The sequence below is a fragment of the Phyllosticta citriasiana genome, assembly GCF_038021145.1.
Source record: "Phyllosticta citriasiana strain CBS 120426 chromosome Unknown IWZ02scaffold_23, whole genome shotgun sequence".
NCBI classification, from domain to species: Eukaryota; Fungi; Ascomycota; class Dothideomycetes; order Botryosphaeriales; family Phyllostictaceae; genus Phyllosticta; species Phyllosticta citriasiana.
In genome coordinates, this window is record NW_027117300.1 from 30,568 (window position 1) to 55,314 (window position 24,747).

At 54.5% G+C, this 24,747-nt stretch overlaps 10 protein-coding genes across 10 annotated transcripts; 7 read left to right on the top strand and 3 right to left on the bottom strand.

Annotated features, from left to right (window-relative positions):
- Positions 1–765: 765 nt before the first annotated feature.
- Positions 766–1,880, bottom strand: IWZ02DRAFT_472509 (ubiquitin-conjugating enzyme/RWD-like protein; the record flags this gene model as incomplete). Its single annotated transcript, XM_066768957.1, has 4 exons — positions 766–1,025; positions 1,163–1,255; positions 1,363–1,506; positions 1,865–1,880. 4 exons carry the CDS (start codon positions 1,878–1,880, stop codon positions 766–768), a joined length of 513 nt encoding a protein of 170 aa, XP_066617584.1.
- A 575-nt stretch (positions 1,881–2,455) lies between these two features.
- Positions 2,456–4,481, top strand: IWZ02DRAFT_157436 (uncharacterized protein). The gene is made up of 2 exons (XM_066762021.1): positions 2,456–2,618; positions 2,674–4,481. Exon 2 carries the CDS (start codon positions 2,739–2,741, stop codon positions 4,047–4,049), a length of 1,311 nt encoding a protein of 436 aa, XP_066617585.1. The 5' UTR covers positions 2,456–2,618; positions 2,674–2,738; the 3' UTR covers positions 4,050–4,481.
- Positions 4,432–6,163, top strand: IWZ02DRAFT_157448 (uncharacterized protein). Its single transcript, XM_066762022.1, has 3 exons — positions 4,432–5,133; positions 5,188–5,400; positions 5,459–6,163. The coding sequence occupies exons 1-3, from the start codon at positions 4,913–4,915 to the stop codon at positions 5,868–5,870; spliced, it is 846 nt and encodes a 281-aa protein (XP_066617586.1). The 5' UTR covers positions 4,432–4,912; the 3' UTR covers positions 5,871–6,163.
- Positions 6,164–6,696: 533 nt separating this feature from the next.
- On the bottom strand, positions 6,697–7,962 carry IWZ02DRAFT_465821 (TPR repeat protein-like protein). The gene is made up of 2 exons (XM_066768475.1): positions 7,422–7,962; positions 6,697–7,370 (listed from the first exon to the last, which is right to left on the bottom strand). The coding sequence occupies exons 1-2, from the start codon at positions 7,855–7,857 to the stop codon at positions 6,859–6,861; spliced, it is 948 nt and encodes a 315-aa protein (XP_066617587.1). The 5' UTR covers positions 7,858–7,962; the 3' UTR covers positions 6,697–6,858.
- A 1,421-nt stretch (positions 7,963–9,383) lies between these two features.
- On the top strand, positions 9,384–11,285 carry IWZ02DRAFT_387211 (uncharacterized protein; the record flags this gene model as incomplete). The annotated part of the gene is made up of 2 exons (XM_066765525.1): positions 9,384–10,787; positions 10,860–11,285. The coding sequence occupies 2 exons, from the start codon at positions 9,384–9,386 to the stop codon at positions 11,283–11,285; spliced, it is 1,830 nt and encodes a 609-aa protein (XP_066617588.1).
- Positions 11,286–11,482: 197 nt separating this feature from the next.
- On the top strand, positions 11,483–12,102 carry IWZ02DRAFT_157480 (uncharacterized protein). The gene has a single exon (XM_066762023.1). The coding sequence runs from the start codon at positions 11,680–11,682 to the stop codon at positions 12,004–12,006; it is 327 nt and encodes a 108-aa protein (XP_066617589.1). The 5' UTR covers positions 11,483–11,679; the 3' UTR covers positions 12,007–12,102.
- A 2,390-nt stretch (positions 12,103–14,492) lies between these two features.
- Positions 14,493–15,508, top strand: IWZ02DRAFT_355221 (kinase-like domain-containing protein; the record flags this gene model as incomplete). The annotated part of the gene is made up of 4 exons (XM_066764283.1): positions 14,493–14,660; positions 14,754–14,893; positions 14,947–14,999; positions 15,051–15,508. Coding segments are annotated over 4 exons (819 nt in total), but the record flags the coding sequence as incomplete, so codon positions are not given.
- Positions 15,509–16,449: 941 nt separating this feature from the next.
- IWZ02DRAFT_157506 (tripeptidyl-peptidase-like protein) lies at positions 16,450–18,699 on the top strand. The gene is made up of 2 exons (XM_066762024.1): positions 16,450–16,877; positions 16,957–18,699. Exons 1-2 carry the CDS (start codon positions 16,704–16,706, stop codon positions 18,610–18,612), a joined length of 1,830 nt encoding a protein of 609 aa, XP_066617591.1. The 5' UTR covers positions 16,450–16,703; the 3' UTR covers positions 18,613–18,699.
- A 2,112-nt stretch (positions 18,700–20,811) lies between these two features.
- On the top strand, positions 20,812–23,067 carry IWZ02DRAFT_157530 (Alpha/Beta hydrolase protein). Its single transcript, XM_066762025.1, has 3 exons — positions 20,812–21,298; positions 21,437–21,673; positions 21,723–23,067. Exons 1-3 carry the CDS (start codon positions 21,097–21,099, stop codon positions 22,913–22,915), a joined length of 1,632 nt encoding a protein of 543 aa, XP_066617592.1. The 5' UTR covers positions 20,812–21,096; the 3' UTR covers positions 22,916–23,067.
- Positions 23,068–23,223: 156 nt separating this feature from the next.
- Positions 23,224–24,549, bottom strand: IWZ02DRAFT_387169 (uncharacterized protein; the record flags this gene model as incomplete). Its single annotated transcript, XM_066765521.1, has 1 exon — positions 23,224–24,549. One exon carries the CDS (start codon positions 24,547–24,549, stop codon positions 23,224–23,226), a length of 1,326 nt encoding a protein of 441 aa, XP_066617593.1.
- Positions 24,550–24,747: the final 198 nt, after the last annotated feature.

Consider the following 24,747-nt stretch of genomic DNA (forward strand, 5'->3'; position numbering starts at 1 on the left):
CTCTCTCTCTCTCTCTCTCTACCCCCCAAACAAGCTCGCTTGCTACCATGACTTGGCCTCCAGCCCGACCGAAAGTCTACCCACCTCTCTGCTCTGCCTGCATCGCCAGCCCTCGGCTTTTTTCTCTTCTTATGCCCCCATTCCAGTTCCCTTTCGTCTGCTTGTGATTCCGCTAAACGACGTCATCGAATTTCCTAATCGGGGAATTTTTTTTGAGAGCTCCCACATGGTCAACCAGCCTCGTCCTCTTCCTGTCTTGCGCCGTTGCATGTCAATTCCGACATTGGGTTTGATAATTTGACATGAAAATCCATCTCAACGTCCCATGTACGACACCTTTGTCCAATATCGAAGCCCGATGCAGGGCACCAAGACTCGAGACCTGGAGCTTGAGACGAGACTGTTGCGAACTTAATCCAGCCAATGCTCTGCTCCCATCGGGCCAAGTTGTATCCAGTGCGTAACACATGCCAGGACATGATGAGCTTCAAGGAGGGCGACGGCCTTCACCTTGACAGTCCCAATCTTGACTTGATCCTCCTCGATTTGCAGCCATTGTCCGCCCGCACGCAGCACTCGAACAACCCATACGCACAGGAAAACCTCAGTATATGCAGTCCTAAATGCAACACAAATAGCCCAGAAACGCCAGTCCATGCATGCCGTCTGGACGCCCCTAGAACCCCACATCCACATGTAGACCCCTTTCTCGATGCCGGTCCAAACCTCAAAACGACTTCGCTGGAACCTCGCCAAACACATGCCTCACATGCCCTCTTCCAGACTATCCCTGACACATTTTCTCACCCTCTTCTTGAACTCTTTTGGGTCCTCTCGCCACAGGCGCCCGGCCTCGACATTCGCAGGGGACTCGTCGTTCGGAGAAGACAGCATGGAAATGACGGAGAGGAGAATTGTCTCGGGAGTCTGCACGGGAGACCAGCGCTCGGAAGCAGACTCGTAACCATACTTGTCGTCACCGGGTGGGTGGAGGATGGAGATGCAGACTTCACCACTCGGGTAGACTGGTCACTGTCAGTCAGAGTCCGCAAACGATTCCAGGTCGCTGGAAGCTCCTCCACTCTTGAACCAGATCATTTGATTTTGATAACAGGCGACCAAATGACGTGCGAGGGTCTTGGCTGGACACTGCAAGACTTACTATTGGGATGGAAGATCGGTGTTTCAAACTTCATCTTGGGCGGCAACAGAGGGTATTCGGTTGGGAAAGAAAGGCGAGCTCTAAAGAAACCACCTACGCAAAGTTAGCAAGCGCCGTTGCAATTCCAGGAGGCCAAGCTGAGCTCGCCAAAGCGTCCAGGTTGCAGACGCTGCTGAACGATACAAATTGCCCATACTCACCGCCGTAAAACTTGCAGTCGTCGCTGATCATCAGCATGACTTCCCACTCAAAAACGTTGTTGTCCACCAATCCAACACTGATGCCCGGAATATCCTTATCGGTCTGCATTTGCTTGAGCTGACGACCGAGGAGGCCGGCGGCAGCTGCGGTGGACGAGGCCATTCTTGCTTTGGGGTGGATTTCCTGGCGGAGCGAGGGTAGCGTCGGCCAGGGGAGGACAAGGGTCGGGCACTGACTCCGTCAGGTACAGTCGAGTAGCTGAGGTGCGAAAGTGGAGCGGCGAGCGAGGCACGCGAGCAAGGAGTAGGGCTTGTTTTTGAGGTAGAAGGTCTGCGGGTGGAAGAGGAGACGCGAGAGGATCGAGAGCGTGAAATTGGCGCAGTGGTAGTTGCAGAGTCGCAAAGTGCGGAGGCGAGTGGAAGTGAAAGGTCGGACAGAGACTGGGATGACCGTCTGGAGGTCGTGCACCCGACTGGACTGGACTGGACTGGACTTCTGCACGCGCTGCCGACGCCATGGGCCGCCCCGCTTTGCCGCCGCCGCCGACTACAAGGTGCCGTATATCCTAAACCACCAGGACACTCCGTCTACCATCACACGCGCTTTCTCGCCTTCTTTGCCCTTCCATCGCGAACCTCGTCGCGCAATGACGCCAAAGGCAATTTCCCATCCGCCCGGCATCGCCTACGGCGCCGGAAGGGACCTCCATGCCAACCTCCGCAAGACCCCTTGGAATGTGCCAGAGTCCCTTGCCAACCCTGCTGGATTAAGCTTCATGCATGTTGGAAACTTCATTGTTATTTCAAGCCATCCGCGCTCGTCTTTCTTCTCTTGCGCCTGAATCATGACGAGTACGCATTTTGACGCCATACACATATATACAAGAGTAGGTAAACCCTCTGCTTCGTGGGAAAAGCTCAATCCAGCGACGACGATGAAGAAATTGCCTACGCGCCGGCAGCTTCATGTTGCTAGATCAGGCGCCAATGCGGCTCATGGACAGGTAGGTGAGCAGTCGCACGTCTCCGTCAACGTCGCGACCTCAGGCAAGAGCAAGTGAGCCCAGAAACGCGCTTTCCAAACCATGCCCGCCTTGCGCGCTGCTTCGCGGCCTCGCGATCTTCTCGCTTCCACGCTCTCCTGCTGGGCCTTTCCTCGCGCCCAACATCATCAACAGCCTCGTTTGCCTTATCTCTGGGCCACTCTGTTCCGCCAAAGGCCAGTCCGCGTTGGGGAGTGTCTGCTGGTGGTCAAGGTATTTGGGCGCCTTCACCTTTTAGTCTTTTTGTCTAGCGCTGATCTGAAGCAAGCTATTCCTACTCGCAAAGCTCAGAGCCATTATCGGATTCGGTCTGCACCCTGCCAGCTGGTATCAATGAGGGCGGTGGCCAGAAAGTCAGAGTCGACTTCATCCACTCCGGCATCCATCATCACTTTCCGCATCCATCATTCTTCCCCCGTGGAAATGGCTTCTTTGCCGTCTCTTCCGACTCTTGATCCCATCGTCTTGCAGTTTCCCTTTGGCTACGACGCCACCTTCGAGGCTCATCCACCAGCTCCTCCTGGGAACCATGCCTCAGAAGCCAAGCTCACGCCCGCCAACTCCCTGGCTCCATCGCTGCGCAAAGTATCTTTTGTCCGGCACAATACAAGCTCCGAAATGGGCGGCGACGCTGCTATTCCCGAACCTGAGCCCGTGTCCGTTCCTGAAGCAGTCGCTTCGCCTGCATCTACTGAGGTACCAGAAGGCATACACCCGGAAGTTGTTCACGAGCAAGCGGTCACAACGGTTCCAGCGGACGTGCCAGCGGACATACCAGCGGACGTACCAGCGGACGTACCAGCGGACGTACCAGCGGACGTACCAGCGGACGCACCAGTGGTCCAAGAGACTGTTGTCAACGACGTTCCCGCCGAAGTTCAGGTCGCCGAGAACATCGAGACCATAGAAGCACCGCCACCGTCCCCTGGAATCCAGAAATCCACGACCGTTGTCATCACTGTCCCTGCTGACGAGGCCGTTGAAGAGCCAGAAGTTATTCAGGATGAAGGCCCCCCACTGCGCCGGAGTTCCACCACAATCACCGTCACTGTCGCTGCCGAACCTGCCGTCCCGTCTCGCAGAGCAAGCCTTGCGGCTCCAAGGACTGCATTCGTCGCTCCTGAATCCACGGATGCGCAATTTGAGGCCCCTCGCAAGACCGAGACAATTAAATTGGAAGGTGGCACATCAGTCACTGTCACAGAAGCCGCTCCAACCCAGGAGCAGCCCACATACGACCTTCCCAAGACGGAAACTGTGCCAAAAACTGTTAAAAAGGTCAAGATTACAAAGACGAAGGTGACGAGGGTACGCGTCATGTCCCTCTGGCGTCGAATCATTGCCAAAATCCTGCGCAAGAGAGCCGAGAAGAAGATTCAGCAAACGGCGCAGGTAGATGGAAGCAGGTCGCCGCAAGGTCCGAGCGGGAATGCAACACACTCGCTTTTACGGCGCCCTAGCGTCGAGCGATCTGAGCCAGAAGCTGCGAGCGATGCCTGCGAGAGGCATACCGAAAATTCGCCTCGGATGGGGATCGATGAGTACTTTCTCCACGATAACGCGGCTCGCTCTGATGTGAAGAGTCCTGCCAACGCTGAGGCTTCGCGCGAAGAACCATGTGCCGTTGTCCGACAAGGCAGTTGAGGGGTTCTCTTTGGGGACTGACCTATGGCGCTTGGTTGGGAGGGTCAAGTCGGACTTTGCGAGAGCCTGGTCTGTTTTGATGTTTATTCTTTCAGCGATACCCTAACAGTGTTTCTTCACTTTTTCTTCACATGACCGCCTCCTGGAGATTTTTCTTCCACTATCGATCCTGTTGTTCTGCCTTGTTTCTTCCTTCTCAGTCGGTGTCTTGAGTTCGTTTGCCAACGTGATTGAATCACAATTTCTGATTCGCTGTCTGCCACTCAGAGCATCAATCTTTCCTGCTGCAGCCGTCACATCACTTGAGCCTCATATCTGTATACGCGCGGCCAATGGGGCAGCGCAAGGAATCATTTGCAGTGGCTCTTTGCTTCGCCTCTGTGACTATTTGACGAATGATTCCCTGCAAATCCTCTCCATCCTTCGTTGACATCCCACTATCGTGTGGACTTGGAAAGGGGCGCTAGATCTGCCCTAGAGGACCCTCGCGCCTATTTTTATTCCGCGAGCGGAGACACCGAGCAACGAGCAAATCAGGGCTTAGCTCACTAGCCTCGAGAAGTCTCGCCCATTCGTTCACCACCAACAGCTGGGCTGGTAGGGCGCGCCTTAGAAGAGCTATCGGCTGACGGGTTCAGCCACAGCAACGACAAGCTGGTCAACATGCCGTTAAATGAAATGTCTCACGCATCCGCTCTCGCCGCTGTATCCTCTCCTAATGTCTGCGTCGACCATTCTCCCTCGCTTTTTCTTCACCTCCAACCCCAACATCTTCCCTTCGACCTTGTGGTACAAGTATCAAGGACAGAATCTAGTGCAACCGATTCCATTTTTCCAACCGTCGTGGAGTCTCGACCGCAAACATGCCGCGCTACACCCACGAGGCATCTCCATGGCTCAGACGCGTCCTGATCCCATTCTGGATCATTCGCGTATGCCTGATGTTGCTCATCACCGCCAGCTTCGCGATTGGGATAGCCGTAATAGCAAATGACAACAATGACTCGGATGACGATGACGACGACAACACGGAAACAAACTACAACAACGACCGAAGGGACAAGATCGGCGCAAAACAGATAGCGTAAGATCGGTTCTCCTTGAGAATAACTCCCAGCAGTACTAATTCTCTTCGCAGTGTTGTGGCCATCTTTTTTGTGCTCGTCCTCATCTGTCTCATGCTTGACATCGTTTCCATAGTCAAATTCGCGCGGCGAAACCTGCGCCCCAAGACTTTCCTCATCTTCAACACTATCCAGACAACATTTTGGGCCGCGATCCTCGTCATCGACATCGTAGGCTCAATCAAACACCGAAGCGCCTTGAACTTTCTGTTTACCCTCATTGTCTTGTAAGCCCCAACCCAAAACCTGCTCACTGCACCCATCTAACAGAATTTCCCAAAACAGCGCTCTCTTCCTCGGTCTCTTCATCTACGCCATCATCATCTACCGCCGCTCGCGCCGCGACGCTGCCCGTGGCGTCTATGCCCCAACGACCAACCCCGCCGTCGCCATGCAGCCTGCGCCCCACGTTGCGCCCTCTCCCACTCCGTCCAGCAACCCCAACCGTCTCTCTGCGCGCTATTATTCCACAGAGACAGGGGTTATCAATGCCCAGGGTAGTCCGCAAGGGGCGGCGTCGACATCTTCTCTGGGCCCGCAAGAGCACGGTTTGAGCCCGCAACGCACGCCGATCGGCTCGCCCTTTTCCAGCCAGGGACCATATGTGACGGGGGAGGGACTGGAGCAGGGCGTACATATGCCTCCACCCGCGGCAGCGCGGGGTCATGAGGAGAGTATTGAGATGGGTCAGAGGTAGCACTTGTTTGGAACGGGTGGCTATTGAGCGCGTTTGAATCGGTATGCATTGCACGGAGTTGGGAATTTTTGCAGATGCTGTGATGTATCGGTTCGTGTAAATATTTCCCCGTCTTTCTGTGGTGATTGTGGGCACCGGGCGCTGCACCATTCCTTGTATTCATCCTCCTTTTGCTGTCAAGCAATCGTTTCAAGCATTCTTCTTGGCAAGCCAGTGCGTTTTGTGGCAACCACACACATACTGAATCCGATCATCCAGAATTTCAAGCCATTCAGGTGGCCTCAGGTACCTGCGTCAGCTACTCTCCGTCAGGGGATATTTACATCGTGGGAACCAAACAGATGAAACGGCGCATTGCCATAGCGTCCTGCGACCAGTGAAGAATGATTTTCACCGCAGTCAATTGGAAGCGACAAAAAAGGGGGAAAAAGCTTCTTGCTCCAATCAACTCGCCAATGCACCCAATCCTTATTGTGTCTGGTGCCTGGATGGCGGAGTCCGGCCCGCCGAGCCACGTGTGACTTTGCAAGGAGTAGGGGCTTTGGAGGACGCGGGTGTTTGTCCCTGGAACAGGAGAGGCACGGATACAGGAACAGGCAGTGAGGTGGCTGCCGGGGCGGGTAGAGACATTCTTCGCCGAAGCAAGGGGGGCCGGCGAAGAAGATGGCGGGGCTGGGGAAGAGGCAGGTACGGAAATCTTTCGCATGGGAACGAGAGTGGAGAGATTTCAGGAGACGGCTCATCGTGTGCCTTGAAGTGGTCTGATCTGGCGCTCCGTCCAAGGCCGAGTTCTGGGGAGTGCAGGCCAAAAATCACAAGGAAAGGTGTGGCATTTGCGTCGCAGAGTGTCGTCGATACCAACACTGTCACCTTCAGAACTTTTTCCCAGACTGCTTGAATCAAAGTACTGTTGTTTCTCTTGTTTACTTCTTGTCTAACGCCTTGACAAACATGTCTGTTACTCTACGATTGCAAAAGAGTCGGACGCTTATGGCTGGTCGAACTGCTTGAGCTCCGGCATGCGACCTAGACCTCCGCCAACTCCTGGACCGCTCTCCTTCACCGACTTGCCTACCTTGGCTTCCCCGGGGTGAACTCCTCCCGCACTTCTGGCCCGGACATGCTGCCTGAGCATCTCCAGGATCTCGGAGTCCTTCCACCGTTGTGGAACGGGCCGGTAAGCAGGTTTGAAAGTGCCAACCGTTTGAGCCCACTCTCCGGATCTCGGCTTTCCTTGCCTCCAAGCATCTGGGTCGGCCGACTTTGTGTGGGCTGTGCCTTGAGCGGAAGGCATGGCTGCGTCAGGTCCAGCACCTTCGGCTGTCTCTGCAGATGTAGGAGCCGGCTCTTGCGTCGCCCAGTAGTAAATGTCCCAGTCATTCTCGTCAAGGAAGCGGTCGTAGTCTTGGAGTTGCTTCTGCGTCATTTGGCCCAGGTAAGCGTCGGCAAAGGTGGACAGGAGGAGATCGCTTTCGAGGATACCGCGTTTCCTACTTTGGTCTGATTGTGTTAAAGAGCTCCATTCAAGCAACCTGCGCAGCCAATACGTACATGTTAACCTGGACCGCATGGTGTTGATGTCCTCTCCAGTCCTTCGAATAGGCTCAATCTTAAATTGAGCACCTTCAAGCTCGCCAACCCCAAGCTCAGCAGCCAAGGAGGCAGCAGAGCCATCCTGAGTGCCGCCGGTCATAGTCGACGTGTTCTTTGGCACAGCGTCCTTGGGCGCAAAGTTAGGGTCGACGGAGGACAACATCTCAGGCGGCGCAGTGTCTCGTCCAACCTTGGGCATCTTATTGGCAATCGTCGACGTCGTGTTGGTAAGATGAGGGTTGAGCGGCTTTTCTGTCTGTTTTTTGCGCCATTCTTGGGTGGTGTCGTTGCCGCGCTCGTTCAGGTCCTTGAAACGCAGCGCAGAAGAGCTGAACGAACGGGAGGCAATAACGAGCGTCCTCGAGGAGCGCACAACAAGACGTGCGGAAGCCATTCTGAAATTTGTCGTGCAAAGCCGCGCCAATTGGGAGTTGGGGGATGTAATTGCTCGACAACGGAGTTGACAATAGCAGAGGCCCGAAGGATCGCAGTCGTTGACATCACCGGTGTTTTCCTTACACACGTGACTCTGCTGATCCCGTCGGCTCCCGTCGGCAACTAAGCGCTTCATCTAGTCGCTGCATCTCGCTCACTCCCGACGACACCAACCACCATCTCATTCACATCGCTGCCTCTCATCACTGCAAATTCAATGCAAATCTTCCAAGACTATGAACTTGGCGCCAACAACTTTCAGAAATGCGCAGAGGCTGGCGCAAATGGCACGTGCAGGATTCGCGCCTAACTGATGGTCTCCATGATGTCGCGATTAACACCTCCCATCTTCAACCGTGGATGTCAACCCTGCTGACGAACTGATCCATCATCCCTCCTTTGGTCTGTGGTGTTTCAGGATGTCGTCCTGAGAAAGATTTCGAAGAAAATGGCTGCTTCGGGCTAAAGTAAAACAACCTTGTGGACTGGCAACTCGGCCATCCTCGACCTCCCGGCTAATCCGTGTCTCCCCACTTTGCTGGACCACGTCTTTGGGTCTCCATCTCGACTTCTCCATCTTCCCTTTGACCAAGTCTCGGCCATGGTATGAGGGGCGGCCCTATCAAGGTCTTGGCGCCATTGGCTTAGCGTACATTCCTATCTCCACACCCACGCCGTTTGCGGCATTCCTCCCTGTACCGGGCGGCTGGAGAAAGAAGAAGTCGGAGGCTAACCAACGGCATGTACGCGGGACGGTCTCTTGCAGCGGGCCGACGCTGATCCTCTGCTACGGGCTGAATATCATGCGTTTTTCGACAGACCACGCTAAACCACCAAGCCAAACTCTCGCTATTTCCGTCTCCCTACCATGGGTGACACCCGGTCCCTTCGGCGTCTCCTTGATTCTCCGACTAAGCTTCATCCTTCCCAGAGAGACCTCGACTTCTTGACGCAGGCCGAGATGGATCGTGACGTGCACCGCGGAGCTTTCTCCCCATTCCCAATGTGGCTATTTTCCCTGGGTTGGCACTCGATTGCCGCATGCGGAATGCTCAGACCCAAGCACACCAACGTCTCGCACAATGTGCAGAGGAATGGGTGGCATTTTCAGCCTCTTTTCATCATTGTTTGACACTTTTGAAGTGTTGGTAGAGTTTGCCCGAGTGTCAAACCCGTGGTCACGGGCTTTTTTGCTTCAGCATTCCAGAGGGCTGTACCTATCCCAGTGGTAAGTGTTCAGGAATGCCTCTTAGAAACCGGAGGCTGGCGGCTTCAGGTAGGCTCTGTATATATCCTGTCCAAGTTTGATTCTGTTTGTTTGCTCATCCTCGTGATTCTCTCCCAGTTTGCACTGTCTGGTCAACCTGCACGTTCTCCTGCAAGGTACTCTGCAGGAACTCTGCAAGGCACACTCTTTCTCTCGTTGTCCCTCGTTACGTACCCGACCCTGCGTCTCACCCTCAGCTTATTTCGCCCCCACCTACAATGGCCTCTTCGCCACGACTCCGACAAGCTCCCAGCGCAGTGCCTCTCCATCACGTGCAAGGACGATCCTGTCGCGCTGCGGGAGATATCGCCATCTTGCGGCAAGACTTTGACATCCCAATCCGGCCACAGGACAAAGAAGGCACTTGGGCTGTTCCGTATGATCAGATCTTTGACCAGTATGTCGACATCGATTTGCTGGATATGACCAGCGACAATACCGCGGAAGGAACCAGTTCGGACGACTTGAGCAATCTCTTTGACGTCTCTTCTTCGAATGGGAGCTCGGCAGCCAAAACATCCCCTATGCCCCATTGGGAGGCCTCGGGGCAAATTGAACCACAGAATGGCTCGCAGCAGGCGTGGAGCTATATTGGCCATAACGTAGCTCAGGCGGCGCCCCAAGGAAACCTAACTTCGATCTACCCAGAATCTCACGGGAGGGTTGCAGCTTCTGACCCTGGTCTTTTCAGCTTCGACCAGCCATCCACTTGTTCTCCTCAAGTACCCGCTGATCCCTTCGCCTTTTCGTCTCCCTCGTCGCCGAATCCTGCAGCTCCATTCAAGCCCGCAAAGAAGTTCAACAGCCTACCCATCCGCGGCAACAAGAAGCAGCCCCCGTCCGTCATTAGGAGAACTGTCTCCAAGGGAAGCTTTTCCCCCAAGATGATGCGATCAACACCATACCGGACCGGATATCAAGAGATCTGGGCCAAGCGCGTTGGCGCGCCGCCACTCTCTCCGCCACCTTCAACAAAAGTTCCACAAGAGGAGGCTACCTACGGTTACAACTTCACGCCGAACATGCCCTACACAAACCCCAACGATGTCACGGACCTTGATCAACAGCTTTCACTTGCTGGCCAAAACTACCAGAACCGATCGCAAGTTCAAATGACTCCCGTCGCTTCTCCCAGCACGCAAGATGCCAGCAGCACAAGGTCTTCTTTCCACGCCCCGAACGAATCGTCCAATCCTTACCCGATCCCCGAACTCGGAGATGCGCTGGCAAGCCCTCCCCAATCTGGCAGACTCCCTACAACATCGTGGAATCAAAACTCAACTGCCACTTTTGATTTTGGTTACTCGGGCGCATCCGACTTTCAACCTGACCGTGATTCGCAGGCCTGGTGGACCCCTACTACAACTCATCAGCCTGCGTCGCAAGCCACCTTCCCTACCACCCGCACAGACTTTATGGGCGTCAGCTCCGCCCCCTCAGACCTTGCCACTGGTGGCCTGATGATCAATTGCGAGCCGTCAGCCATGGGCAGTCTTCTCGATGCGCACGCTACTGCAGGTACCGGCGACGGCGCCCCTTTTAGCACTTCCTCGCCGATCGTATATCCCACCCAAATTTTTGGAACCACGACTCCTCTTGGGCCTCCTCATAACTCTCCTTACGTCCATGCGCCCCCTCCACACCCCCCTATAGCAAATGGTCATGTGGGCATTCCCCTTGGTGCTCAGGCTCAGCACATAACGCCTCCTTCCCGCAGCCCTACGAATTCTCCGCCTACGCCAAACCACCCTTACGCTGTGCATTCGTCGCGCCGTGACTCTTCCCAAAACCACACACAACCCCGTCCTCGATCGCATCACCGCCGCAAGTCTTCCAGTCACCAAGGTGCGGGGTCCGGTGGGTCTGCTCCGCGCCCTGCTTCCGTGGGTTTCGTCAACTACACCCCAGATGACAGCCGCAAGATCTTGACCGGAGTCGCACCAAGTGGATCGAGTAAAACAAAGGCGCGCCGAGAAAAGGAAGCTGCGGAGAAACGAAGGCGATTGAGCCAGGCCGCCGCCCGGGCAATTCTGGAAGCCGGTGGCGATTTGGCTACTTTGGAGAGGGAGGGGTTGCTTTGTCTCCCCGAGACCCAGGAGCTACTGAAGCAAGCCTCATAAGACACCCACTTCTTGCGAACCGTCGCGAGCTGAGCCCAAGACCGACAATGATACTGGACGTGGATGGAGACTGGATCTTGACTGGAGATTTTGGCGTCCAAGATTTGACACAATTTGCCCTTGCGCGTTGCGCTGGCAAGTCGGGCTGCCCTTGCGCTTTGCGCTGGCACGTTCACGGTCTGGACTGCTTCAAATCATCAGTCCATTTCCTGTGCCTCTTCTACATCGGCACTCATTGTCGCTTCTGGGTTTCGTCTACTCCCGACGTCAAAGAGGAAGCCGTTCGAGGTGTCGGAGCAGAATCCGACGAGCACACCAACATCGTGTACAATATTCACTCTCCCTTGCTAATGTCGGTTGTAGTTGGTGCTTGCTCTACCACCACTTTGCCTGTATGTATCCTGGCCGACAACATACACCTCAGCCGCCCTTGTCTTGCATTTGTTTGCTTGCGTCATTCCCTTGGTTTCCTTCTTTCGGTCTCGCACAAGGGAAAGATAAAAAGCTACTTTGTCCGACTTTCCATCTTCAACATGTGCGGCGAGACAGCTTTGAGGGGAGTAATGACATGCGGAAACCCTCAATCAGTTTCCTTGTTTGTTTCTTTGCTAGATCATGGCACTTTGATTTTGGAACTCGCGAATGTAGGCGATGGTCGGTCTGCGGGATCAGAGCAATGGAAGAAGGCGACTGTGTTGTTTGTCAGCTTGGCTGGCCATGAAAGGGCGGGTAGACAGATACCGTTCGCCATGTCGAGCATGGTGTAAGCACAAGAATACAAGTGTTTCCAAAATAACGAGCAGCCTTTTTGGCCCCGTGGCTTTTTGGAAAATCTCCTCTCCGGACTCATCACGCAAGAAGTTCGACTTCTGCTAGTAAATACCAATCCACCTCCACTCAGTGTGGTTTCAGCCTTTCGCTCCAAGCGTGTCGCGGCTTCGGGCTCTTCGATAAGATGTCAAAGACTGCTGCCTAGACGCCATGCTCATACCTGACTTCCGCTCCTTCGACCTCATTTGGGCCGCTTGGATAGCGCGAGTTAGGCTTGTACGACAAACCCGATGTGATAGTGACTTTGGGGCAGCGGGAGCGGGGTAAGTAGAGAAGGATATTGATGATGTGACGCGCACATCTGCAAGGATAGGGAGATATTGTGGTTTCCCTATGACTTGACTGCTTCCTGCTGATCAGAAATCATCATTTTCTCCTCACTCTTCAGCCGCGCTTCGAACACTTCGGAGCGCCCGATCGCCCCGCTAGTCCGTCTCCGAAGATTAAGACATGGAGGACATGCGACTTCGCGTCCACGCCCCCTCGCCACGACGAATGTGGCTCATCATACCAAAGCCCACTGCCCAAAATCCACCCAGAAGACTTGATTTATCCTCTCGGGAATAACCATCAACGGATCGACAGTCTCAACCGCTCGCTCTCGGCTGCTCCCGAATCCTACAAGTCACAGAATATTTGCCGATAGATGTACCACTACCGCAAATAGGATAGCTCGTGTGCGGTACACGTGCATGTCGCCACTGATCACGCCTCTTGCGACGCCACTCCGGTGGCTCGATTTTGTGGCTGTGGCTGATGAACGTGTGACTTACTTTCTGTCTTTGCGGGCGCTTGGCTGATTGACGCTGCTTGGCTTGGCTGGGGTCTTGCAGTGGGCGGTCGCTGAATGATGGTGTGGCGGATGACTTTTGACAGTGAGTGACATCTGAGTGAGATTGCGCAGATTGTGCTACTTCGGCGAAGAGTTCGAGCATTGGCTCTCGATTTGAGCGGGAAGGGTTGCGTGTGAGGTATGTGCTGGTTTACTACGACCACTGGTCCGTCACTGCAAGACATCTGTCGATCCATTACGAGAACGCACTGAATGTTCTCCCGTATCTTCACTGGTAGAATTCAGAAGTCGATACTTCAAGTCCACGTGGTCCTCCAATTTCTTTGGAACCTTCACTCATGGTTGCCGGCCAAAACCACTTGTATTGGATGAAAGCGTACAGGCCACGTGGGGCAGCGTTCGACGTAAGACAGACACTTTTCGCAGAGGAAGAAGACTTGTGTCTCAGCTGTGGTTTGCTGCGTTTGACTGCATGTAGGACGGTTGCGGAAGTGTGGTCTTGGGTATGGACAAAGCCGGGAGAGACACGTCGACCACGAAGCATCGCGCGCGAGGATTTTTTCTCTTCCCGACAGCCCCGGGACCTAGCTTTCAAAACATGGGGACGAATTAGAAATTATAGTTCAGAGCATCGTTGCAAATCTTGGCTTGCATCGTCGTGAGGAGCAAATCGCGAGAGAAAGAAACGTCGCAAATAGTCGAGATCGTTAAGGAGTAAGCAAGCCTTAATTACTTCGTCACGTAATGCTAATCAGATGCATGATCCAACCATGGCTTTGGTGCTGTGGGTTTTGCAAGCCAACTCCTTTCTCAGACGCAAGATTGTTATCTTGAGTTTTCATCAGAGATGGCCAGCAAGTGTAACTATGTCAAACATTTCCTGCCCCAAAAACAACGCATCAAAGCCAGGTTTTGGCCGGTGTCTGTCATCTAGCAACGGCGAAGCCTTGTCCGAGCAGGCAGGCACGACCGCCCTCAGACTGCACGGGTTTGGCCCGCAAGTGATCGTAAACCTTGCCGCTCGACGGGCCCTTTCCCGACTGATCAACCCTGCAATCAACAAAACACATCGTTCGAAGCACATTCAGTGCAAAACTTGCAGTCATTTTTCGGAGGATTATTCTTGCTGCTCCACAATCTTTCCCTGAAAAATCAAGGCTGTAATGGCGTCTGCTGGCTCCGCATATCGGCATCCAAACCTGCCAAAGTACCTCTCGGTCACTGGAGAGACCCTTGATCTGGAAAACACCAATCACTTTCTTGGTTGGTTTGCAGAATCTTCCGTGGAACAGTGGTCTCTTGTTGGGAGCTTTTCAACAACCTGCTGACAGAATGCAATGCAGGACGTTGCGAATCGATACGTGCTTACAAGAAGATTTCATTTCTGGGAGAAGGAGGTGCGTGAATCGAAATCGATGGCCATTTCTCGGGTCAAATTCCATATGCCGACTGCTCTGACATTCGTAGCCCACGGAGAAGTCGCGCTCATGATGCGGTTTGACCGTTCCATACCTGTGGCGATCAAGCGAATCGGCGGACCTGTTTCTCTCGTTGGGAGTGAAAACTCCGATGCAACACCTTTCCGAAGAGAACGGGCTGGCCTCCAACATGGTGTTCTGCGCGAAGTTTCGATCTTGCGACGGTTGCATAGGCATGAAAATATCATTTTGTTTCAAAGTCTGGCAGTCGGTCAGGATGGACTCGCTGGTCGTCAAGGGAGACCAATCTTCCTGGTGTTTGAGGAATGCAAAGTGCGAGCGGACCTACCACATGAGAGGCAGTTGGATAGCGAGTTGACTCCCTCCCAGTTCCAGATCGGGCAAATCATAAAAGAGAGGAATCAGCGTGAGATGAGGCTGGAGATATGTCATGGTAAGCTCGAGCATGGTATTCAACCAAGTGCTAACAATCGCGAAGTAAAAAATCTCTCCTGGCAACTCCTGTGTGGGACCGAATACCTACACCGATGCGGTATCATGCACAGGTCAGGCAGGACTTGAAGCATGTTGTGGTGGACAGCTGACGAACTCTGTGCAGAGATATCAAACCACAGAATCTGTTATTGGATAAAGAAGGGACGCTCAAGATTGGTAGGTTGCGACGTTCCTGACAAGAAATGACTTCGCTGAGTTTTGCAAAAGCTGACTTCAGCTTGTCACGAGAGTGGCGTCCCCGTCAGATGACGACTCAAGTGTCTACGCGTTACTACCGAGCGCCTGAAATCCTCTTTGGCGCTACAAGATACACTTTCTCCATCGATATGTGGTCCGCAGGAGTAACTATCGGCGAGCTTCTCCTCTGTAAACACTTTCTTTATGGCAAAGACACGATTGATCAGCTTAGCCATATCACGCATTTCATAGGAACTCCATCACGACGAACCAGGGAAGAGATAAGGGCGATGGACATCCCGAAGCTCCCTGAAAAAAAAGCACAATCAAATCCGAAGCCCCTTGATAGAAACCCCCTTGATAAAAGGTTTCCAAGAGTAGAGTTTGGAGATACTGTTGACTTTCTGCGAGGCTTTTTCATGTGGTCACCGAAGAAAAGAATCACCGCGGCTCAAGCACTTGGAAAAGAAGCCAGCGAGTACCTGCCTGCAGTCAAAAAGTGGTGGGAAGATGAGCCCAAAATGTCCAGACGAGAGGCCATTCTCAAGGATTTGCACGGCGATTAGCGTCTCCAGGACTCTGCGCTCAGCGAATGCTCAGGTTCTGATAGAAAATTGGAGTAGATTTCCAGAGATAGAGGCCTGGATCTTTGTCCTCCCTGTTGTCTTCAAGATTCACTTTGACAACAGTCTCTTGTGCCACTTCAAGAATGCACGCTGCCTCGAGAATCCCAACGTGATTTGGGCCCTGCATCATTTTGAATTGCAAAGTCTCGCTCTCCCTGTCGATTGCAATGGGGTAAGAACGAACGACGTCTCCAAAATACAAAAGAGGCAGCTGTTGAGGTCGTAGAAAAGGGGACTGTGTGCGAAATTGTCCATCCACCACCAAGGATGCAATTGTTCGTACAACCAACAGGGCACGGCAAGGGCTGGTGGCACACGGGAAGCGGTCGGCGGACGACCGAAGGCTTGCTGCGGTGAAACGGTGGTGGATATTGTACGAGATGGGGAGGTAGATTGTACCTGACGCAGGAGGGCGGTGAGCAATGTCGTTGGCTGTGCTAAGTGTCACCCCGGATATCGCCTGTGGGACTCCTGCCGGACCGTGCGCGAGTGGAGCGATAACGGGTGGTGGTTCGGGCATCGTGCAGTTTTCTGGGGGGCCTGATTGACGGGCATTTCCATCGTCGAGGGCGCTGTTGGACGAAGTTGGTAGGTCGTCTTGTCTTGGACGAAGCGGCGGACATGGAGGAAACAGGAGGGTCGAGTAAGCTTCGCGCCACAAGCAAGGAAGGGCACAACATGAACCGACGACCCAAGCCAAGCGGGCCAAGCAGATATGTGTGATCGTCCCGGCGCTGCAGCAGTGCATCGTGCCTTCCTAATTCAGCACCTAGGAACCGTCTTCCTGCGCCTGACCTGCCTGCCCCCCTTTTCCCCCCAGGCCCCATGCCCTGCGCCGGATCCAAGTCGAAAAGGATGCCGCAAACACACCATTTCCCACCTGCACAACCCCAGATATATCTATCTTCTTCCTCCGTTCAGTTGCTGCGTATTCTTCCTGCTCGACTTGCCCTCGTCAAGTCACTCGCTGAGCTGCGGTGTTGTGTGCCCAAGCTCCAGTATCTGGTCAGACAAGATTCATTTTTGCCCTCCTTGTCCGTAGCCGTCACTTCTCGCGATGCGCACTTCCATCCTTTTTGCAGGGCTCCTGTCCCTTGCTGCAGGCGTCAATGGCCTTGATCTTGACACTGTCGAGCTGTTTGAGTCTCTGCGGGGAGTGCCTGAGAATTGGCACCAGGTGTCGGGCGCGAATGCTTCCAATGTGCTGCGCTTCATGATCGCCGTCAAGCAGGTACGTACTGCAGAGAGCTCCTTGTACTCATGCGATCCCACGAGGCTTGGTGTAAAATGGCATGCTGACATTTGTGTAGCCAAACAAAGCCCTGTTCGAACAAACACTGCTCGAAATCTCGACTCCTGGTTCCCGTAGCTACGGCAAGCACCTCAAGCGTGAGGAGATCAAGGCGTTGTTGCGACCGGCGGAAAAATCCTCCCAGTCCATCCTCGAATGGCTGCAGCAGTCTGGCATCAAAGAGTCTGACATCGAAGATGACGGCGACTGGATCAATTTCAGTGCGACAGTGGCGCAGGCTGAGACCATGATGAGCACGACGTTCAATGTTTTCCGCAGCGATGTCCGCCCCAGTGTCCAGAAGGTCCGCACGCTGCAGTACTCGCTGCCGGCTGAGCTCCACGAGCACGTCCTGATGATCCAGCCGACCACTCGTTTCGCTCAGGTGAAGCCGGAGAGGAGCACTGTTCTCCGCGTGGAGCGCGTCCACGAGACCGTTGGCGCCGCCGACGTGGCGCAATCCTGCAACTCGACCATCACTCCTTCATGCCTGAAGGATCTGTACAGCATCGAGGGCTTTACTCCTAGTCAGAACAGCAGCTTCCTTGGCGTAAGCGGCTTTCTCGAGGAGTACGCCCGTTACAGTGATCTCGCAACTTTCGAGCGTATTTATGCTCCCTGGGCGGCCAACAAGAGCTTCAGCTTTGGATCGATCAATGGTTCGACTCTGCCGCAAGACACTTCGGACGACAGTGTTGAGGCGAACCTGGACATTCAGTACACTCTTCCGCTCGTTCATCCGCTCGACGTGACGTACTATTACACCAACGGCCGCGGTCCGCTGGTGCCTGATCTTGACCAACCTTCGACTTCTAGTAATGAGCCGTACTTGGATTACTTCACCGAACTCTTGAAGAAGCCCGACTCGGAGCTTCCCCGGACTCTTACCACGTCTTACGGAGAGGACGAGCAGAGCGTCCCAGCGTCTTATGCGCGGTCTGTCTGCGACCTTATCGGGCAGCTCGGTGCGCGTGGCGTTTCCGTGCTCTTCTCAAGCGGGGACACTGGCGTTGGTAGTGCCTGCCAGACAAACGACGGCAAGAACACGACCCGATTTCTGCCCATCTTCCCCGCTGCTTGCCCGTACGTGACCTCGGTGGGCGGAACAGTCGGCGTCGAGCCAGAGCGCGCTGTATCCTTCTCCTCGGGTGGATTCTCCGATCTTTGGGAGCGTCCGAGCTGGCAAGATGCAGCCGTCTCCAAGTACCTTGGTATCCTGGGTGACCAGTGGAGTGGCCTCTACAACAAATCTGGACGTGGCTTCCCTGACGTGGCAGCACAAGGCAAAGGATTCCGTGTCATCGACCAGGGAATTGACGTCTCCGTTGGCGGCACGTCGGCCTCCTCGCCAACCTTCGCGTCGGTCGTCGCCCTGCTCAACGCCGCGCGCGCTGAGAAGGGCTTGCCCGGCCTAGGCTGGCTCAACCCTTGGCTGTACAGCACTGGCGTCGGCGGTCTGACTGACATTGTTGACGGTGGCAGCACCGGCTGCACTGGCACCGATTCGTACAGCGGCCTAGAGACCCCTTATGTGCCCTATGCAAGCTGGAATGCAACAGAGGGATGGGACCCGGTGACTGGACTTGGCACGCCAATCTTCACCCAGCTGCTGGCACTGGCGACGAACGAGACAAGTGCGACAAGGCGTGCGCGCGCTGTGAGGTATAGCGTCTAGGTCAAGGAACACGGATGATACAGACTGAGGGGTAATGGCTTGTCGTGATTTCTTGTCTGCATGGCGTGGCATGGCATGTTATTGCATTGCATTGGAGTGACCGGCTTGTGCCGGTCTACTGCACTGGGACGAGACCAGTGTGCTTTTGATGGATTGCAAGAGATTTGGAAAACCTACCTCTTTGACACGACCAATGGAAGATTTTTTTTTTTTTTTTTTTTTTTTGCACCTGGCTCTCCTTGTATCGAGTGATGGGGAGTTGTCGTGCGGTCCGCTGACCCCAAAACGTCTGCCGCTTCCAGTGATGCAGCACCACGCGAGGCGGGCGGACGGGTCGGCACGGTAATCGTGTCCAAGCGAGTGATTCTGCATCTTGCCGCACGCTCCTCTCGCCGTCGTATATTGTTGCCACAAGTGGCTCGGTGCAGGGAGAGGCGGAGTTGGTGCAAGCCGTGGGGTAAGCGCAAGGTTGGGATGAAGGTTTGGACTTGCGGGTGTGGCGTTTTCTTGGTCATCTGCACCATGTGGGAGCCGGGGTTACAGTCTTGGACTTCGGTGCAAGGTTAAGGTTCTGTGCGGCTGCAAAGGGAGTGACCAACGCTGCATTCCCTATTGCCTGTATACCTGGTTGGATGGAATTGCTCGGGGGGGGGGGGGGGGGGGGGGGGGGGGCCGGCAGTCGATTTCCTTCAGGAAATTCGGCCCTTTTCCTGTGGCTGCAAGAACATGGCACGGCATTGAACGACTTGGCGGATGAAGTGACTATCGATCTTGAGGATGACTTCAGTACGGTCGACTACGCATCAATCCCAAAAGGTGTGTTTCATAGCCCGTAGTGATTCCCGGTAGTCACGTCTTGTCCAGAAGTCTCCAGGCGCGAAATCGCAAGTCTGACTTGGAGCGGAGCCATCTGCTTGTGAAGCGCATTTCGAAAATAGCCGGTACAACAGATCTTTCGCGCATGCTCCAACGCTGCATAGATTGACCGGGCAACATGAGCTTCGCTGAAGACCTTTTGGGGGAACAACGGCTGAGAGATTTGGCGAGATGCCCGTTTCGAGGCTGGAGAACTTGAGTCTCAGGTTTGATGATGGATGACGGTCTCCACACTTTAATGATATCGCATGAGGAGAGAAAGGGTGTGTTCTTCTAGTCCGAGGAACGTCGCGACCTGCGTAACTGCTAAGTAATTTTACTACCCAGAGAGGGCAGATTTTGTCAGGCTTTGCCCAGATAGTATAAAAGCGGAGGTCTTACCCCACTTCAGGTTATTTATAAGGTGTGAGGTAGAAGAGAGGTGTAAGAATTAGGCCTAAAAGAGTATGGTATACGCCATAAAGGGCATTTAGATCATTCATGATAAGGAAGGTCCACAAAACAAAGTGATATACGCGTAAAACAATTCTTCTAGACTGAGGATTAGCCTAGAGGTGCCTCTGGAGGCACATATAGGGGTCACCTCGCGGCCACCTTACACTAAAAGAGCACGCCCAAAGAGGGCCGGATGACGAGTGGTGTTTTGGGTGTTTCCGTTGTCCCCGGGCCTGACCTTCGGCTCCGCTCGCGGCCGGCGCCGGCGCACGGCCCAACACCCCACGCTCGGCTCTGTCATGCCGGACCGTCAGGAACCCAACTCAACACTTTCAAGAAACTCACGCACCCTGCCGCTCCACGATAACGCTAGCACCTAGAGGGAAGCTGTTTCGAAGAGCCAATGTCCGTCCTTTCGGTGGAGATGCCGATCCGGAGAGAAATGTTGTTCGGGTTCGGGCACGCTGCCGTTCTCGACCAACTGAGAGGCCGGATGGACGTGAAGGATTCGAGGGCTGGGATTTGGGTCTTATGAGGATGAGGAGTGACAAGGCGCAAACCATCCGTCATCTGGAAGAGCATCGGAAGAGGAAGGCGGGATGAAAAGTCCCCACGTCTTGCACGAGCCGCTGCTGGCAATCAACCACGCCTACATACGTACGTCGAGGCAAGGAGTTTGCGTGAGACACGAGGGCATAGAGAGAAAGAAAGAAAGAAAGAAAAAAAAAAAAAAAAAGCAACAACCACACTTCTGGTTGCCCGTCCATTAGGAATTTTACGTCACTATTCGTCGTTTTGAGTTCTTATCAGCGCCTAGACCTTTGCGACCATCACGACTCGGGCCTTGCTGTTCGGACAAATACTACAACTCGCTCGTTTCCGCTCTTGTTCATCGCCAACGTTGGATCTCCTGCCTTATACGGCACAAGCCTCGCCAAGCGCACACAATCACCGCTTTGTACCTGGACCTTCCATGCAGCCCGCTCGCCGCGGTCAAGAGAAATCTGCGTTCGCGTTACCTGAATACCCCACCCCCCCTCTTCTCGTTCATTGTCTTCCAACTTTTCACCGTCGTTACCCTGCTTGTTGACGAGTGCTTCTCTTTGAATTGCTCTCTGGTTCATTGCCAACCTTCGGCTTCCAGGCCATTGTCATTTTGAAAATCTTCTGAAGATGCGCTTTTCGATTTCATTATTGTCTGCCCTGGCTCTCGTCGCTGTGGGTGAAGCGAGAGAGCCACGACACGTGGGAAGAAGATCTTTGACTGAGATGCCGAGACCTAGAAGAGGCGATCTGCTGAGGCCGGCACATAACACGGGGTCTGAGAAGACGAAGAGGGCCAATTACTTGATCCCACAGAACGCAAATACGACCAGTATGTGAAGCTGCCTTATTCGGACTTCAGATCTACTCGTGTCATGGAATGGTTCTTGCGACATGTCATTGCCATGCAATGAAGATCATTCCCCAACACCAATGCTTCGATAATCTCCATACTAACATGGGTATCCAGAGTTTGCGGTCAACGGGTCGGCCATTCCAGAAGTCGACTTTGACATTGGCGAGTCCTACGCAGGTCTCCTGCCCATCTCTGAAAAGGCCAATGAGACCAGCGAGCTCTACTTCTGGTTCTTCCCGTCGTCCAACGAAAACGCCACGGACGAAATCACGATCTGGCTCAATGGAGGCCCAGGCTGTTCTTCTCTTGAAGGCTTCTTCCAGGAGAATGGACCAGTGCTGTGGCAGTATGGTAGGCGTCCTGCATCCTGGAGAATTCACTTCATCTCACCCAGAGTCAGGTACATACAAGCCCGTGAAGAACCCCTGGACGTGGGTCAATCTGACCAACATGGTCTGGGTCGAGCAGCCCGTTGGCACCGGCTTTTCTCAAGGCACTCCCACCGCCACCAGTGAGGAAGAAGTCGCCGCTCAGTTCTTGGGCTTCTTCAAGAACTTCGTCGACACCTTTGGCCTGCACGGCAAGAAGGTCTACATCACTGGCGAGTCTTATGCTGGCTACTATGTACCATACATTGCCGATGCCATGCTTAACAAGAACGACACGACTTACTACGACCTCAACTCCATCATGATCTACGACCCCTCGGTCAACACGGACGTTATTCTTGAGCAAGTTCCGGCCGTCGCCTTCGTCGATTACTGGGCGCCCCTGTTCAATCTCAACTCGACCTTCATGGCCTCACTCCACAGCCGTGCTGAGTCCTGCGGCTACACGTCGTACCTGAATGACAACCTCGTCTTCCCTCCAACCGGCAAGCTGCCCACTCCCCCCGACGACTCGGCACCCGGCTGCGATCTATGGGACGACATTCACGCCGCTGTGTCGTTGACGAACCCATGCTTTGACATCTACCAAGTGGCAACGACGTGCCCACTGCTGTGGGATGTCCTTGGGTTCCCGGGCTCCTTCGACTACATCCCCGAAGGCACGGGCATCTACTTCAACCGCAGCGACGTGCAGCGGGCCATCAACGCACCGGTGCAACAATGGGCCGAATGCTCCAACGGCGTGCTCGACACGGACAGCTCGGCGCCTTCTTCGTGGGAGGTGATCCCGCGCGTGCTGTCGCGCGCCGAGCGCGTCGTCATCGGGCACGGACTGCTCGACTTCATCCTGCTCACCAACGGCACGCTGCTGACAATCCAAAACATGACGTGGAACGGCGCACAGGGCTTCAGCTCCAAGCCCTCCGACCCCTTCTACGTCCCGTACCACGAGGAGGCGAGCCTCTCGACGCTGGCGGCCAGCGGCATCATGGGCACGACGCACACTGAGCGCGGGTTGACGTACGTCGAGTTGGCCATGAGCGGACACATGATTCCGCAGTACCAGCCCAGCGCTGCGTACCGCCAGTTGGAGTTTTTGCTGGGTAGGATCAGCAGTCTGAGCGAGGTGAGTGACTTTACGACGCAGAGCGGGGACTTTGGAAATGTGGTGAGCAAGAATGCTTTGGTCGTCGCAAGGAGCTAGATTGGGAGCGAATGCTACGGCTTCGTCAAGGAGACAGAGAAGTATGGAGTGGTCAGGGGCATGTAAAAGCGCTGCAAAAAGGTCCAAACTAGCGAAGTCCGTCCCTGCCAGGCTGGAACATTCGGTAGAATATGCGGGACGAGACCAATTGTCTGTCTTTAATTTCCACGTGTTGATATGGGAATGAGAAAAATTTCGATATCTGAACATCGGATTTTGTCCACCGTCATTCCGCTATGCATTTGATCGGCATGTCTGTTGAACTGCAATAGCCTCGTACATTCAACTCTTCCACACATGGGTATCAATCAATCAAATGTGATCTTCTTTCCCTGTCCCTCAACAATTGCTCCTGACGCTCTGGGCGCATTTGCCAAAGCTGCACCAGGCTTGATTGTCCTGGCATCAACCTTCTTGGGCTCTCTTCTTGGCCTCCTCTCGCTAACTTCGTCGACTTCTGCATCGTTGCTCGGTTTGGCATCTTTGCCATACCGTTTCTTGTAGCGCGTCTGCTTGTCCTCGGCAAACTCGACTCGGAGGTCCCGCCCAGCCAGACGGTTGACGAACCACTTGCGCATCTTCTTGGGCTTCTTGGTCTTCTTCTCGGTCGACTTTTCGGCATCATCCTCTGTCGCGTCGGCGTCCTCCATTTCCTCGTCGCTGTCGTCATCGCCGCCAACGGGGACCTTGACATACCCAGCAACGGCCGCCGACGCTGCGTCGATGGTCTCAAAGGTCACCCATCCGTATCCCTTGCACTTCCCGCTGTCCTGGAACGTTGCCAGAAACACGTCGGCCACCTCGCCGCACTTGGAGTAGTGCTGCACCAGATCATCCCGCGTGACGTCGAATGTCAAGTTGCCGACGAAAATGCGCTTGCTGGGCTCCTTGCCGCCGCCTGCCTGCACTGCCTGTGTCTTGCTGATGCCCTGGCCCTTAGCCTCGCCGCCCTCTCCGTTGCCTTGTTCTTGCGATGGGCGCCCCTCGTAGCTGTTTGCATTCTTGATGAGGACACGGCGTCCGCTCATGAGCGTTTCGGATACACCAATGGCGGCCTGCAGTGCGGGCGCGCAATCAAAGTCGACGTATGCGAAGCCCTTGTTTTGCGGCTTAATCGCCATATTGGCCACGGCAGCCTTGTCTGGGCCAGGCATGTTGACGCGAGTGATTTGCGAATCTTCGATACCGGCGTGCTTGACGAGAAATTCGCGGAGGCTGTCCTTGGTTGCGCTCCACGGCAGGTTACCAATCCAGATACCGTGCTCAGACTTTTCCTTCTTCTTCCTCTCCTTCTTTTCCTTTGAGGCACCTGTATCAGCCGCCGCTTCGCCAGCATCCTCCTCGTCTCCAGATTCTGCTTGTTCGGGGCTCGCGGATTTGGCAGTCGACTTTGACTTGGGGTCAAATTTGCCCTTCTTGGCCAATCGTTGCTCGCGCTTGGATAGCGGCTCGGGAGCAGAGATGTCGACTTCGAGCTCGCCTTCGTCGGGGAGGTTGGAACGCTTGCGCTTGCGTATCGACTTTTGATCGTCTTTGGATTCGGCGGCTTCGGCTTCTTCGCGCGCTTTGCGGAGCGCCTTTTTCTTTTCGCGGCGCTCTTGCCTTGCGGCGTCTTCGGTAGCAGCGGCAGCCATGGCAAGGGTTGGAGGGGGTTGAGGGAGTGTAATTGATGCCGAGGTCGAAAGCGAGATATGCTGGCTGTGATCGACATCAGCACCAAGGTTCCGCGGGTTCCCAAATTTTTTGAAATTTCCAACGCCTCCGGTGTTTTGCCGACCCATTCAACACCTCGACTCGACCCTCGACGCGCTCACGCGCTCCATGTTAACTCC

Coding starts and splice junctions, on each gene's coding strand:
- IWZ02DRAFT_157436 (XM_066762021.1), top strand. CDS start 2,739: ATGAGGGCGGTGGCCAGAAAGTCAGAGTCGACTTCATCCACTCCGGCA.
- IWZ02DRAFT_157448 (XM_066762022.1), top strand. CDS start 4,913: ATGCCGCGCTACACCCACGAGGCATCTCCATGGCTCAGACGCGTCCTG. Junction 5,134..5,187: donor ATCGGCGCAAAACAGATAGC/GTAAGATCGGTT, acceptor TTCTCTTCGCAG/TGTTGTGGCCATCTTTTTTG. Junction 5,401..5,458: donor CTGTTTACCCTCATTGTCTT/GTAAGCCCCAAC, acceptor TTCCCAAAACAG/CGCTCTCTTCCTCGGTCTCT.
- IWZ02DRAFT_465821 (XM_066768475.1), bottom strand. CDS start 7,857: ATGGCTTCCGCACGTCTTGTTGTGCGCTCCTCGAGGACGCTCGTTATT. Junction 7,371..7,421: donor CATGCGGTCCAGGTTAACAT/GTACGTATTGGC, acceptor TAACACAATCAG/ACCAAAGTAGGAAACGCGGT.
- IWZ02DRAFT_157480 (XM_066762023.1), top strand. CDS start 11,680: ATGTATCCTGGCCGACAACATACACCTCAGCCGCCCTTGTCTTGCATT.
- IWZ02DRAFT_157506 (XM_066762024.1), top strand. CDS start 16,704: ATGCGCACTTCCATCCTTTTTGCAGGGCTCCTGTCCCTTGCTGCAGGC. Junction 16,878..16,956: donor TCATGATCGCCGTCAAGCAG/GTACGTACTGCA, acceptor ACATTTGTGTAG/CCAAACAAAGCCCTGTTCGA.
- IWZ02DRAFT_157530 (XM_066762025.1), top strand. CDS start 21,097: ATGCGCTTTTCGATTTCATTATTGTCTGCCCTGGCTCTCGTCGCTGTG. Junction 21,299..21,436: donor ACAGAACGCAAATACGACCA/GTATGTGAAGCT, acceptor ATGGGTATCCAG/AGTTTGCGGTCAACGGGTCG. Junction 21,674..21,722: donor ACCAGTGCTGTGGCAGTATG/GTAGGCGTCCTG, acceptor ACCCAGAGTCAG/GTACATACAAGCCCGTGAAG.